This window comes from Garra rufa, chromosome 22 (genome assembly GCF_049309525.1).
Source record: "Garra rufa chromosome 22, GarRuf1.0, whole genome shotgun sequence".
Taxonomy (NCBI): Eukaryota; Metazoa; Chordata; class Actinopteri; order Cypriniformes; family Cyprinidae; genus Garra; species Garra rufa.
This window is the reverse complement of record NC_133382.1, coordinates 40,200,228-40,215,676: the sequence shown is the minus strand read 5'-3', so window position 1 is coordinate 40,215,676 and position 15,449 is coordinate 40,200,228. Positions and strand designations below refer to the sequence as shown.

The 15,449-nt window shown below is 31.2% G+C and overlaps 1 protein-coding gene across 3 annotated transcripts in view; it reads left to right on the top strand.

The window, feature by feature from the left end:
• The window catches only part of lrrc20 (leucine rich repeat containing 20), a 15,439-nt gene extending 1,065 nt beyond the window's left edge, over positions 1-14,374 (top strand). For 2 of the 3 annotated variants that reach the window (XM_073828013.1, XM_073828012.1), the window contains exons 2-5: positions 851-1,022; positions 3,510-3,659; positions 5,676-5,843; positions 14,138-14,374. In XM_073828013.1, coding sequence (XP_073684114.1) covers positions 953-1,022; positions 3,510-3,659; positions 5,676-5,843; positions 14,138-14,253 — 504 coding nt within the window. In that variant the 5' untranslated portion in view covers positions 851-952 and the 3' untranslated portion in view covers positions 14,254-14,374. The remainder of the gene's footprint in view (positions 1-850; positions 1,023-3,509; positions 3,660-5,675; positions 5,844-14,137) is intronic. The other variant, XM_073828011.1, reaches the window with a different exon arrangement.
• Positions 14,375-15,449: the final 1,075 nt, after the last annotated feature.

The window sequence follows — 15,449 nt, the reverse complement described above, 5'->3', positions numbered from 1 at the left end:
AAGATTAAAAAGGTAAACCTGACTTGCTCAGTTAGAAATATTATAATGGGTCATGGTTAGATCTTCCATCACCACATTGATTCAAAACAAACATCAAAATCAACACAAAAACTGGTCACTGAACACAAAATCAAGATTCTGCCATAACCATCCCAATTCCCTGAATTTACCTGAATCCTATGGAAAATGAGTGGGATAAACTGAAGAAGAGTGAGCACCAACATTTGAAGGATCTGGAGAAATTCTGTATGGAGGAATAGTCTAAAATCACTTGCCATATAAAAAAAAAAAAATCAGAGCTGTTTTCATGCAAACGGAAGTTGCAGAAAGTTTTGAATACAAGGGAGCCAGTAATTAGAGAAAACCATTTATTTCATAATATTATATCCCCCACTTAATTTTTTTTTATTTTTAAATGAAATGTTTGAATTTTGCAGATTTTTTTGGCTAAAGATCAACAGGAGAAACAACGCAGATTTATTTTTACAGCCTTCTTTGCCCATATTCACCAAGGGTGCCAACAATTTTGTCCATGACTGTATTTATGCACACATGCATGAATTATTTCATGCATTTATTAATGAATGCATTTTATATTTTTGTTATTGTTATTTTTTAAATAAAAATAAAATATTAAATATTTATTTAAAAATATATTTATTAAATATAAATGAATAACTGTAATGCACATTTGTATTTTATTATTATTTATTAATTTATTACATATAAAAAAAGTGATATAGACAAACATATTTTACATCGGACATAAAGAAGTAATTGTGTTGGTGAGCAGATATTGATGAGTCCAGACAGGTTCGTGATTTCACTGCATGTTTGTGCGCTCTGGCAGGAAGCGGCTGTCCATGGCTCACACCTGTGACTTCCTGTGCATGAGTAACAGACGCCACTGAACCCACCAATCACTCCTCAGATCAAACGAGAACCCAACAGGATGGCGCAGGCCGTGGCCAACGTCGCCCGGAGGATCAACGCCACCATGGAGGAGCAGAGAGACTCGCTGGGTGTGTAAATCACACCATCTCAAACACGCACTATAACAGCTCGTATTTCAGAGGAATTTTAGTCTCCCCCTTGAGGACATTTAGAATCAAATGTCTTTCTTGTAAAAGAAACTCATACTTGAAAAGTCATTAAATGTTATACTGATGACACCACCGGCATCAGATCTACTGAATGAAATGCTTCAGACTGATTCTGAGTCATTTTGGGGTGCATATTCTGAAAATAATGTGCATATGATCCGTTTCTTAGCATTCATGCTTTTAACAATCACTTGTAAGATAAAGAAGTCTTGTTTTCTCTCTTAATCAGCAGAAAAACATCACAAACACATGGTTACTGTCTGAATGTGAGCCACATTACAATGGTGTTTTTTTTATTCTTAGCCCATTTTCCCATGCATGACATTATTTTATATCTAATGCTGATTGAAAAGTTCTAATCATAGCCAGTGAAAGAAGAAAACACAAGCATAAGGCAAACATGCAACATCTGTGGGGGTTTTAATGCATCCAAACAGTATAAAAATTACACAGTTTGTGGGGGAAAAAACGTACATTTCTAAATGTACTTGAACACATTTTTTTTACTATTTTGCCAAATTTTTGCATTAAAATTAACTTTTTGATTGCATTTGTTATTAAATATTACATACACATATAATTTAGTTATTTTAAATTTTTTATTATTATTTTTTTTTCCTTTTTTTGTTTGTTTTTGTTTTGTTATTTGTTTTTTTGGTTTCGTTTTATTGATTATTGTGACTTATTTTTGAACTCAGCAACATCAAATTAGAAACATTTGATTGCGTTTGTTAATTTAAATATAAATATATAAAATATATTTTTTAATTAATTTATTTGTTGCTGTTTTTTTGGAAAGTAATGGAAAGTTTTTAATAATTATTTTGAGTAATTCTTTAACTCAGCATCATCAAATTAGAAAATTTTGATTGCCTTTGTTGATTAAATATATATATATATATATATATATATATATATATATATATATATATATATATATATATATATATATATATATATATAAAATATAATATATTTTTTAATTAAATATAAAAATTATATAAACAGTGCCTTGCAAAAGTATTCATACCTCTTCATTTTTCACATTTTGTTTTGTTGCAGCATTATGTTAAACTGCTTTAAATTAGTTTTTCCCCACATCAGTTTACACTCCATACACCATAATAATGACAAAGCAAAAACCAGATTTGCAAATTTTACAAATGTATTAAAAATAAAACACTGAAATAAGTAGATTGCATAAGTATTCATACCCTTAACTCAGTCCATAGTTGAAGCACCTTTACAGCCTCAAGTCTTTTTGGGTCTGATGTGACCATCTTTGCACATCTGCATTTGGCAATTATCTGCCATTCTTTGCCTCACCTTTTCACTCCTCAAGCTCAGTCAGCTTGGCTAGAGTCCTAGTTGTTCCAATCATCTTCCATTATGGAGAATGCTTCTGTCAACCTTCTGTCAATGCAAGTCTGTCACTGAGCTCTACAGGCAGTTATCTTGGTTTTTGCTCTGAGATGCATTTTCAGCTGTTAGACCTTTTCTGAGAGGTGTGTGTCTTTCTAAATCAGACTCATTCAAATGAATTTGCCACTCCAAGTGTAGGAACATCTAAACGCAATATGAATGCTCCTGAGATACATTTCGAGTGTCCCAGAAAAAGTTGTTACAAACCTGTTTGGTGCTTTGTCATTATGGTGTATGAGATGTAGATTGATGTGGGGGGAAAAAAAAGTCATTTAAAGCAGTTTAACATAATGCTGCAACAAAAGTGAAAAAAATTAAGGGGTATGAATACTTTTGCAAGGCACTGTATACTTGCATATAATTTTTAATGTTGTTTTTTGGAAAGTAATGGAAAGTTTTTATTGATTACTTTGTATTTTTTAACTCAGCATCATGAGATTAGATAATATTAGGCATTTTCCCCAAGATTCAGGGTTATGTAAAAATATGCAAAAACATTTACTCACTGTTCCTCATAGTTTATTTAATTATTTGTGTTGTTATTGATTATTATTGATTGACTGTTTAGCTTCAGCCTATGCTCAGTAGATGGTGCTATGGTGCTGAGAAGTTCCTCTAAATCACATATACGCTTGATTTAGTCCATTTCCCAATGGATCAAGTGTCATTTTCTTTAAACCATCATATTAGTCATTGCATGCCAAGAGTAAGGAAACCTAAATGGCAATCAGCGCTATTGTGCAGCTCAACACTTTGATTATCCACACATATCAATAGCCTCCAAATGACTGTATTAATTTCTGTCTGTCAGTCTGATAGTATTGGCCCTGATTTGCTGAGTGATTGCACAATGGGAGCTTGTTGATATGCAGCGGTGACGGCTCTCCGAGCAACACAGTCTCTTAATAAAAGCACTCATATTAACCAAATGATTTCACCTCTGATGCCAGAGTCAATCTGAATCAACACTGTTTTCTGCCTCAGATCTGTCCGACTGCAGCCTCATTAGTTTCCCTGAAGGCGTCTTCAAAATGATCCGCAGCTGCACAGACAACATCCACAAAATCTCTCTGGCCAACAACCAGATCAAAGCCTTGAGCAACAAGTTCTTCCTCACTTTTACTCAGTTAAGAGGTAAGACTTTAAGATTTCTGTCCTCGGTTTTAAGCGTCAGTATCTCTTCGGAGCAGCAGGCGGTGTGACCAATCACTTTATATCACATTAACAATATATTTCATCATATACTGCCGTTATTATTGCTGGAAATAAAAAAGAGAATATGAATTATATATTGAATAATAATGTGGACTTGGCAGATTTATCTAGTTATTTAAATACTTCACAAAAGTCCTTCATTTGAACTTTTTTGGAACCTAATGCACACAAATCAAAAATTTAGATTCATATTAAATGCTTGATTTTAAGCTATTTTTAAAAAGGTTTGAGTTTAGTTAGATATTTTTTAAATACACTAATACTTTTATTCATCAAAGATGCATTAAAAGTGATGGTAAAGATAAATAATGTTGGAAAAGATTTCTATTTCAAATAAATGCTGTTCTTTCGAACTTTTTATTCATCTGTGAATCCTGAAATGCATCACAGTTTCCATAAAAATATTGGGCATAAAAACATTTATAATAATTAAAATGTTTCTTGAGCAGCAAATCAGCATATTAGAATGATTTTTGAAGGATCATGTGACACTGTAGACTGGAGTAATGATGCTGAAAGTTCAGGTTTGATCAAAGAAATAAATTAGATTTAAACAGATATTCACATTGAAAATGGTTATTTTACATTGCAAAAATATTGAACAAATTTTACTGTATTTTTGATCAAATAAATGCAGGCTTAGTGAGCAAAAGAGATGTTTTTCAAAAAAAATAATAATAATAAATTATCAACCCCAAGCTTTAAGAATGTTGATTAAAAGTATAAAACACAATTTATTTGAAATGAATTGAAATTTATTTATGCAAAAACAATGCACAAATAAAAAAGTAATTAGAGTAATAAGAGTAATTATGCTGTAAAAATTCACATTTGATCACAGAAATAAATTACATTGTAACATAGAAAACAGCCATTTAAAATTGGAAAAATAATTTATAATTTTTACTGTATTTTTGATCAAATAAATGCAGCCTTGGTTTAAAAAAAAAAAAAAAACCTGACCTACCCCAAGCTATTGAATGTTGCTTAAATTATAAAAGACTGGCACTGAAGACTGAAGTAATGAATCTGAAAATTCAGGTTTGATCACAGAAATAAATTACATTTGAACACATATTCACATAGAAAACAGCCATTTAAAATTGGAAAAATATTTTATTATTTTTTACTGTATTTTTGATCAAATAAATGCAGCCTTGTTAAAAAAATAAAATAAAATAAAAAACTCACTGAAGATTGAAGTAATGAATCTGAAAATTCAGGTTTGATCACAGAAATAAATTACATTTGAACACATATTCACATAGAAAACAGCCATTTAAAATTGGAAAAATATTTTATTATTTTTTACTGTATTGTTGATCAAATAAATGCAGCCTTGTTAAAAAAATAAAATAAAATAAAAAACTCACTGAAGATTGAAGTAATGAATCTGAAAATTCAGGTTTGATCACAGAAATAAATTACATTTGAACACATATTCACATAGAAAACAGCCATTTAAAATTGGAAAAATATTTTATTATTTTTTACTGTATTTTTGATCAAATAAATGCAGCCTTGTTAAAAAAATAAAATAAAATAAAAAACTCACTGAAGATTGAAGTAATGAATCTGAAAATTCAGGTTTGATCACAGAAATAAATTACACTTGAACACATAGAGCACAGTTATTATTGATCAAATAAATGCAGCCTTGATGAGCAAAGGAGACTTTTTTCTAAAGCACAAACCGCAAGCTTTTGAATGTTGATCATAAGTATAAAACACAATATATTTAAAATTCATTGCACAATATGAATCCAATCAAATATGTATGTTGTTTCAGAGCGACGGACTTAGTTACATCATGCACAGTGCCTCATGGGAGATTCTTCGATTGCACAGAATATACCTCCTACTAGATACACTGACTGCATTATTAGCACATATAGATTCTTGTGTTGAAGCAGGGTTTCCTTGTCTTCCTGTTAGAGGTGGATCTGCAGGGTAATGTCCTCACAACGCTGCCGGAGGCGGTCGGCGACATGCAGCACTTGATCAGCATCGACCTCTCCAGAAACAAGCTGGCGGTTTTCCCTGAGCGCCTGACGGATGTGGGCAGCCTCCAGCACATCAGCGTGGAGGGGAACCAGATCACAGGTGACCACACATATTAACTAGATCTGCTTTAATGCAGGACTACACCCTGAAACGAAGCATCGGGCTGTTTCCAACATATTTCCAGAACTGTGATCTGCAGTATGAGTTTCATTCTGGTTTAGAAGAATATCTGATGCAGTGTTATTTTATTATTATTATTTTTATTATTTAAATATTATGATAGTGTTGATATTGACATTTTTAGCTTTAAATTATTATTGTATTATTCTTATATTATATTTACGTTTATTTAATTTGGTTTGTAATTCTTTTAATTCTTTTTAGAGTTCAGGATTGTGACAGCTGACTAAAATTAAACCCATAAAACAATTTTTGTAAAAAATAAATAAATAAAATAAAATAAATAAAAGGGATCATTCAACATGATATATTTTTATCTTTAAATTATTATTGCATTATTCCTATATTTACATTTATTTAATTAGGTTTGTAATTCTTTTAATTCTTTTTAGAGTTCAGGGTTGTTACAGCTGACTAAAATTAAAACCATAAAACAATTTTTGTAAAAAAATTAATAAATAAAAAAAAGAGATCAATCAATATGATATATTTTTAGCTTTATATTATTATTGTATTATTCTTTTATTATATTTACATTTATTTAATTAGCTTTCCAATTCTTTTAATTCTTTTTAGAGTTCATGGTTGTTACAGCTGACTAAAATTAAAACCATAAAACAATTTTTGTAAAAAATTAATAAATAAAAAAAAAGAGATCAATCAATATGATATATTTTTAGCTTTAAATTATTATTGTATTATTCTTTTATTATATTTACATTTATTTAATTAGCTTTCCAATTCTTTTAATTCTTTTTAGAGTTCAGGGTTGTTACAGCTGACTAAAATTAAAACCATAAAACAATTTTTGTAAAAAATTAATAAATAAAAAAAAGAGATCAATCAATATGATATATTTTTAGCTTTATATTATTATTGTATTATTCTTTTATTATTTATATTTACATTTATTTAATTAGCTTTGTAATTCTTTTAATTCTTTTTAGAGTTCAGGGTTGTTACAGCTGACTAAAATTAAAACCATAAAACAATTTTTGTTATTTGAAAAGAAGAAGAAAAAAATCAAAAATGTTTTAATGTTTTGATTATTAAAATTATTATTTTATTATTCTTTTATTATATTTACATTATGTTATTTGGTTAAAATATTTCTGTATAGCTTAATTTTTTAAAATAATTTTAGTATTTCAGCTTAAATGTACATTTCGCTTTATTTTTACTAAAAACATTAAAACATTTTTTTTATGAAATAAACTTAACTGAAATAAAATATTTTTTAAAAATCAGTAAATAAAACTTAAAGTAATTAAAACTAATAAAGGGATCAATTATATGATATAAATTTTTATTTTATAAATGTACTTATTTTATTAGTTTTTTTTATATTTCTGTATAGCTTTAATTAATTTGCATTTCAGAATTTTAGTATTTCAGCTTAAATGTATTTTTATTTTTTTAAATTAAAACCATAAACATGTTTTGTTAATTGAAATAAAATAAAAACAACCAAAATAAAATATTTTTTAAAAATCTGTAAATTAAAATTAGAAAAAAAACTAATAAAGGGATCAATCTTATGATAATGATGTTTTTAATTAATTTTATTAGGTTTTTAAAATATTTCTATATTTAATTCATTTTCATTTCATAATTTTAGTATTTCAGCTTAAATTTATTTTTTGCTTTATTAAAACAAAAAAGTAAAACCATAAACAATTTTTGTTAATTAAAATAAAAATAACCAAAATAAAATAGGTTTAAAAATGTATGTAAATTAAAATTAAAAACTAATGAAGGGATAAACCATATGATATTGATATTATTTATTTTATTAGGTTTTTAAAATATTTCTATATAGCTTTAATTAATTTAGTATTTCAGTTTCATTCATTTTTTTTCTGTTGGTTGCTAGGCCACATTTCTAATTTTCGCTTAAGTTTATCATTGAATATTTTATTATTATTATATATGTATATTTTTTTTATAAAATGACAAAATGCTGTTTTAATTAATTTTATTTTAGCTTTATTTTAGTTTTCAAAAAAGATTTTGGTTTAAAGTTAACAATAACATTGATCTGCTTTTTTCCAAGCAATGAAAGGAAGGATCATGAGCTGTCATGTTCACAAAATGACAGAAAAAACACCATAAAAATCATAAAATGATGCATTTCCTTTGATATGTAGAATATCTGCTTCTGTTTACCATGCATCTCCTGTTGCATATATATTTGAAATGACATGAGGGTGAATAAATAATGACAGAATGTTTATTTCTGGGTGAATTCTCTCTTTTTAATTACATTCCAAACTGAGTGAAACGAGCACGAAGTGTCCTAGCACTGACAAACACTATTACAAAGAAACAGGATAATTAACTCTCATTAGGCCTGTCATTCATACGGAGCCTTTAAAAGAAAACGGATGGACAGTTTGGCGCTTTTTTCCTAAAATCAGCCATTTATGGAAGACACAAATGCATCTATTTTATGCGAGAATCGTCTTTTGGTTTTTTCAGAGGTACACACACATACATTTTGCATGATAGTGTTCATCAAAACACACAGCATGTGACCAAGAAACGAGCTCAGAGAAATATGGCAGAATAATCTGCAGACACTCAACATGACAAAACATGAATGCAAATGGGTGAATCTCAGGAACATGTGTGGGACGCACTTCACCTCTAAACCACAAGTTAGTTTGTAAATTAACACAAGTTAAATGCGACACAAAACCTATTTTAAGCCCAATTAACATCTTTTGCATTTGTGATATTATTCACATGATCATTAAGCACTTTGTCAGTAAGAATGTAAGTGTTGCAAGTATTTAAAGAAAGTAATTAAATAATGCTGAATATGAATAAAATATGAATAAAAACTATAATAACATTTCTGTGGTACTTTGTGATATTATTCATGATCATTGAGTACTTTTAAAGAAAGAAAGTAAACAAGTATTTCAATAAAATAATTAAATAATGCTTTATTTTTTACTATTTTTTTACATTTACATATATATATATATATATATATTTTTTTTTTTTTTTTTTTAATGTGAAAAAACTGTGTGAAAAAATAATTCTTTATTTTTTAACTTTTTTTAAATATATTTTTCTCGAATTATTATGGTTATCTAAAATTAAAAGCGTAAAACATTTTTTTTAAATAAAATGTAACTGAAATTCAATATATTTTTTTTTTAATTTAATTTAAAAAAAGTTTAAAAAAAATGAAATTAATGAAAACTATATAGACTAAAACTATATTACTAAAATGAATGAAAACATAAAACAAAAAATTACTTAGAGTTCAGGATTATTATAGTTAACTAAAATTAAAACCATAAAACATTGTTTTGTTATTTGAAATTAAATAAATGTAACTGAAATAAAATAAAATAAAACAACTGGAATAAAAATTAATGAAAATTATGTAGACATTTAAAAAAATAATACAAATTGCAAAAACATGCAACGCAATTACTAAAATGAATAAAAACAGAAAATATAAAAATAAATTCAAAATATTAAAACTATAATAGCATTTCTGAGATACTTTTTAAAGAATGTAAGCAATGCAAGTATTTAAAATAATTAAATAATGCTTTATATTTTATTTTTATTTTAAAATATACAGGTGCTGGTCATATAATTAGAATATCTTCAAAAAGTTGATTTATTTCACTAATTCCATTCAAGAAATAAAACTTGTATAATATATACATTCATTCCACACAGACTGATATATTTCAAGTGTTTATTTCTTTTCATTTTGATGAAATATAACTGACAACTAATGAAAACCCCGATTCAGTATTTTAGAAAATTAGAATATTACTTAAGACCAATACAAAGAAAGGATTTTTCGAAATCTTGGCCAACTGAAAAGTATGAGCATGTATAAAAGTATGAGCACTCAATACTTAGTTGGGGCTCCTTTTGCCTGAATTACTGCAGCAATGTGGCGTGGCATGGAGTCGATCAGTCTGTGGCACTGCTCAGGTGTTATGAGAGCCCAGGTTGCTCTGATAGTGGCCTTCAGCTCTTCTGCATTGTTGGGTCTGGCATATCGCATCTTCCTCTTCACAATACCCCATAGATTTTCTATGGGGTTAAGGTCAGGTGAGTTTGCTGGCCAATTAAGAACAGGGATACCATGGTCCTTAAACCAGGTACTGGTAGCTTTGGCACTGTGTGCAGGTGCCAAATCCTGTTGGAAAATGAAATCTGCATCTCCATAAAGTTGGTCAGCAGCAGGAAGCATGAAGTGCTCTAAAACATCCTGGAATACAGCTGCGTTGACCTTGGACCTCAATAAACACAGTGGACCAACACCAGCAGATGACATGGCACCCCAAACCATCACTGACTGTGGAAACTTTACACTGGACCTCAAGCAACGTGGATTCTGTGCCTCTCCTGTCTTCCTCCAGACTCTGGGACCCTGATTTCCAAAGGAAATGCAAAATTTACTTTCATCAGAGAACATAACTTTGGAGCACTCAGCAGCAGTCCAGTCCTTTTTGTCTTTAGCCCAGGCGAGACGCTTCTGACGCTGTCTGTTGTTCAAGAGTGGCTTGACACAAGGAATGCGACAGCTGAAACCCATGTCTCGCATACGTCTGTGCGTAGTGGTTCTTGAAGCACTGACTCCAACTGCAGACCACTCTTTGTCAATCTCTCTCACATTTTTGAATGGGTTTTGTTTCACAATTCTCTCCAGGGTGCGGTTATCACCTATTGCTTGTACACATTTTTTTCTACCACCTATTTTCCTTCCCGTCGCCTCTCTATTAATGTGCTTGGACACAGAGCTCTGTGAACAGCCAGCCTCTTTTGCAATGACCTTTTGTGTTTGCCGTTCTTGTGCAAGGTGTCAATGGTCGTCTTTTGGACAACTGTCAAATCAGCAGTCTTTCCTGTGATTGTGTAGCCTACAGAACCAGACTGAGAGACCATTTAAAGGCCTTTGCAGGTGTTTTGAGGAAATTAGCTGATTAGAGTGTGGCACCAGGTGTCTTCAATACTGAACCTTTTCACAATATTATAATTTTCTAAAATACTGAATTGGGGTTTTCATTAGTTGTCAGTTATATTCATCAAAATTAAAAGAAATAAACATTTGAAATATATCAGTCTGTGTGGAATGAATGTATACAGTATACAAGTTTCACTTCTTGAATGGAATTAGTGAAATAAATCAACTTTTTGAAGATATTCTGATTATATGACCAGCTCCTGTATATTGTAAAATATAAAATGTATATATTCTAGTTCTTATTAGAAGGTAATGTTTCTGGAAAAAAAAAGTCTCTTATTGCTCACCGAGGCTGATAAAAACAGTAAAAATTGTGAAATATTATTAGAATTTAAAATAACTTGTTTTCTGTGTAAACAGAAGTTAAAATGTAATTTATTCCTGTGATCAAACCTGAATTTTCAGCATCATTACTCCAGTCTTTAGTCACATGATCCTTCAGAAATCATTCTAATATTGCTGTTTTGCTGCTCAAGAAACATTTCTGATTATTATTGAAAACAGTGCCCGATATTTGCTGCCCAAAATTGTGGAAACTGGGATTTTATTTTTCAGGATTTACAGATTCAACAAACAGCATTTATTTAAAGTAGAAATCTTTGCTAAAGTATTTACTGTCACTTTTGATCTCTTCCCAGGCTGTATGTGATCTGTATTTAAAATGCAAATTGCTTATTTAGAGCTAGTAATGCATTTCACACAGCTTTACAGTATAATTTAGCCAGGAACAGAATGTCTCCAATTTCCATATCAATTCACAGACACTTCCATAATACTTCTGAAAAGGATTTCATACAAATAAAACCCATACGCTAAAGCATCGTTTCCATGACAGTGTTTTTTCTTTGTGATTATCTGACGGCTACGGAAGATGAAAGTGTCTCCACAGAACGTAATGACAATCTCACATAAGTGCGGTCCACCTCAATACAACATAATAACACCAGCAAGCAACACAGTGAAAAACAGCACATGCTAACACACAAATAGTGCGATCACAATACTTCTCACTCTTATTACAGGCTTCCTTTCAGATTTCAGTGCTTCGGCAACAGGTTTTAAAGCTTTGTTTGTGTCACTAAACACAATTACAACATAATGAGTGTCTTCCAACAGGTTTCCAGAACAGCCATTTGTCAGTCCAACAAATAGTCCCGCCCCTAAACTCACGTGATTGGTTGAGTCAGCACACTCAAACAAACAGATTAGTGTTGTCTTTTAGACATAAAATTAGCAAAAACAACCCAGTTGAACATCAAAAAGGCATGCTTCTGCTTTAAAATTCACTGTTTAAGAGTCATGGGAAGATGGAACCTTTTACCAATCTCTCTCACTTAAAATCATCACTTGCTTACTTGTGAGCAGCTCCTGTGCTTGCGTTCTCCTGGTTTGTTGTAATTAAAATAAAAAATAAAAAAAATGTGGGCATGTCACTTGATTGATTAGGCTCCTCCCACTCTCATTCTACACCAATAGGAACACACAGGCGATCATTATGTGCAGGTGCATTGCATTTATGCATTTTAGCAGATGCTTTTATTAAGTTTTTATTGCTTTTATGCATTTGTTTCGCTTCTAAAATTCTCTTTCTTTGTTTTCCTCAGAGCAGTGTATAACACAACATCAACAAGCAACACAGTGAAAAACAGAATCACGTTCTTATTACAGGCTGCCTTTCAGATTTCAGTGCTTTGCAACAGGTTTTAAAGCTGTAGTGGTTCGTTTCTGCTTCACTTGTGTCACTAAACACAATTACAATAGAGACAGAGCGCCACGCTTCATAATCTGAAGGCCACGCCCACCAGAGAGGAAAACAAACCAACGCTCTCCATTGACTTTGTATTGCGGCAAGCAGCCTCCTTGTCATTTTTGACTTATAACAAAAAAACAGAACAGCTGCTATGTGACAAGGTGTACAGTAAAACTATGTTTTCATAAGCTGTCGATAACACAAAAGTAAAGCGCAACGTGTTTTATTACTCTGAGAACTACACTCGCTGGAGGGAAATTTAACAGCGACAGTAAACATTCATTATTTAACCATTTCAAAGAATTTTTTCACCACCCTGAAAGGAGGAGATATATTGAGAAACGAAATTTTATTGGTCTATGTCTGCGCACCCTTTTCCTTACCTTCCTTTTGTTGAAGAAATGATCCAACGTGAAAAACCCTGACATCTGCAACTATTTGTGTCCTTAAACTCTAATTTTTGGGGTCGACAGCTTATAAAAACGTAGTTCTGTGTTTTTTAGCTTGTTTGCTGTACACCTTGTCTCATAGCAGCTTTTGTTATAAGTCAGAAATGACAAGGAGTCCGCTTTCCGCAATGGAGAGCGTTGGTTTGTTTCCTCCTGTAATCTGAGGAGTGCATTTTGTCCAGATTTGTCAAGGATTCCAACAAGACCTGATTCAAAAGACCTGTTATTTTATAGTTAAAATTTACATTTTAGGCTGTTTGCTACACTCAAGAATAAAAGGTGCTTCAAAAGATTCTTCAAGTGATGCCATAGAACAGGGTTCCCCAAATCTTACCCTGGAGGTCCAATGCACTGCAGAGTTTAGCTCCAACCCTGATCCCACTCACCTACCTGTTATTCTCTAATGATCCTGAAGACCTTGATTAGCATGCTCAGGTGTGTTTGATTAGGGTAAGAGCTAAACTCTGCAGGAAAATGGATCTCGAGATCCAGATTTGATGATCCCTGCCATAGAAGAACCATTTTTGGTTCCAGAAAGAACCATTCAGTCAAAGGTTCTTTAAAGAACCATTTCTTGCTTACCTTTTTATAATCTGAAGAACCTTATTTGCCACCTTTTGTGAAACAGAAAGGTACTTCAGATGTTTAAGGAACCATTTGTGGTTCTTCTATGGCATGGTGAAGCACCTTTATTTTTTTAAGAGTGTAAATGCATTAAAATTGATGTTGACCAGTCTAATCGTATCTGTGCTATGCATTTAATCACATGTAAAACTTCAAGAAAAAATACCAAGTGCATGTTTAGGTTTATGAGAAATGAATAACAGCCCATCTTGGGTCTTTATCTGATCTCTATGTACTTGTGTATTTGTGTAGTGTCTTTCTTAATGAAGGAAACATTTGTCTCTCCCGATAATCAAGGAGATTATAGAACAATATCTCTCTGATCCTGAAAGGCTGATGCCGCACACATCTCACATCTCAAATCTCGTGTCTCTCCTCTCTCTCTCAGAGCTGCCGATGGAGAAGCTGTCGCTCATGCCCGCTCTGAAGAGTCTGGACGCGCGCTGTAACCCGCTGGCACTGGAAGCCGCGTCTTTCCCGCATCATTTCACGCTCCTGACATAAACACATGGTAAAGAACATGAGGAACGGGGCTTCTGTCTCTCTCTGATGCTGCCGTTTGATTTCCATGCACTGGACCGCATGCTGTGCCTCGGAATTTTTCAATAAAATATTTATTAAATCATGCAGGCGACATTTCTTTTCATTCTACACATTTAGAGTGTCACTTTGACATCAACACTGAGGTGTGTGTTGGACGGATGCGGCTGCTGTATGGCTCCATCTGTGATGGGAAATTACACCTAAATTCTAATATAAATTCAAAAGGCTCTCAATCTTTAGTGAATTTGTCCTTGGTAGCGCCATTAGGTTTTCGATGAATATTTAATGCTGTGTTCATGTCGTGTCAGAATTACCGTAATTACGACTCTGAGATCCCGTTCTGAACCGCTCGCCTCCTCACACTCAGAGATTTCTCAGGTGACATTAATGTGTGTCTTTTTTAAATAACAGAGTTTGATTAATATTGACTATGTTAATATTGAATTATGAGCATCAGGTTAATACAATTGCAGTTCAACAAAAATACTTAACCAACCAAATATGTCAATTCTGTCATCATTTATTCATCTGCGTGTTGTTTTCAGATCTTAATGACTTACTTTTTTCTGTGGAACATAAAAAAAGAGATATACACTGCCGCTCAAAAGTTTAGGATCAGTAAGATTTTTATGTTTATTTGATTAAAGATACAGAAAAAAACTGTAATATTGTAAAATGTTAATGCAATTTAAAAAAGTGGTTTTCTATTTTAATATACTTTAAAATATAATTTATTCCTGTGATGCAAAGCTGCATTTTCAGCATCATTACTGCAGTCTTTATTGTCACATGATCCTTCAGAAATCATTCTAATATGCTGATTTATTACGAGTTTTTTTTGTTTGTTTGTTTTTTTGCAACCTGTGATACTTTTTCAGGATTCTTTGAAAAATAAATTTAAAAAAAGAACTGAATTTATTTCAAATGGAAAACTTTAAACAATAAACACCTCACTCAAAGTTCTCTTTCTTTTTCTCTTTGAAAGAAATTAATACTATTTATTTATTGACTTTATTGTTAGAAAAGATTTCTATTTCGAATAAATGCTGTTCTTTATAACTTTTTATTCATTAAAGAATCCTGAAAAAAGTATCACAGGTATTAAAAAAAATATTAAGCAGCACTGTTTCCAACATTGATGATAAAAGTAATAAATC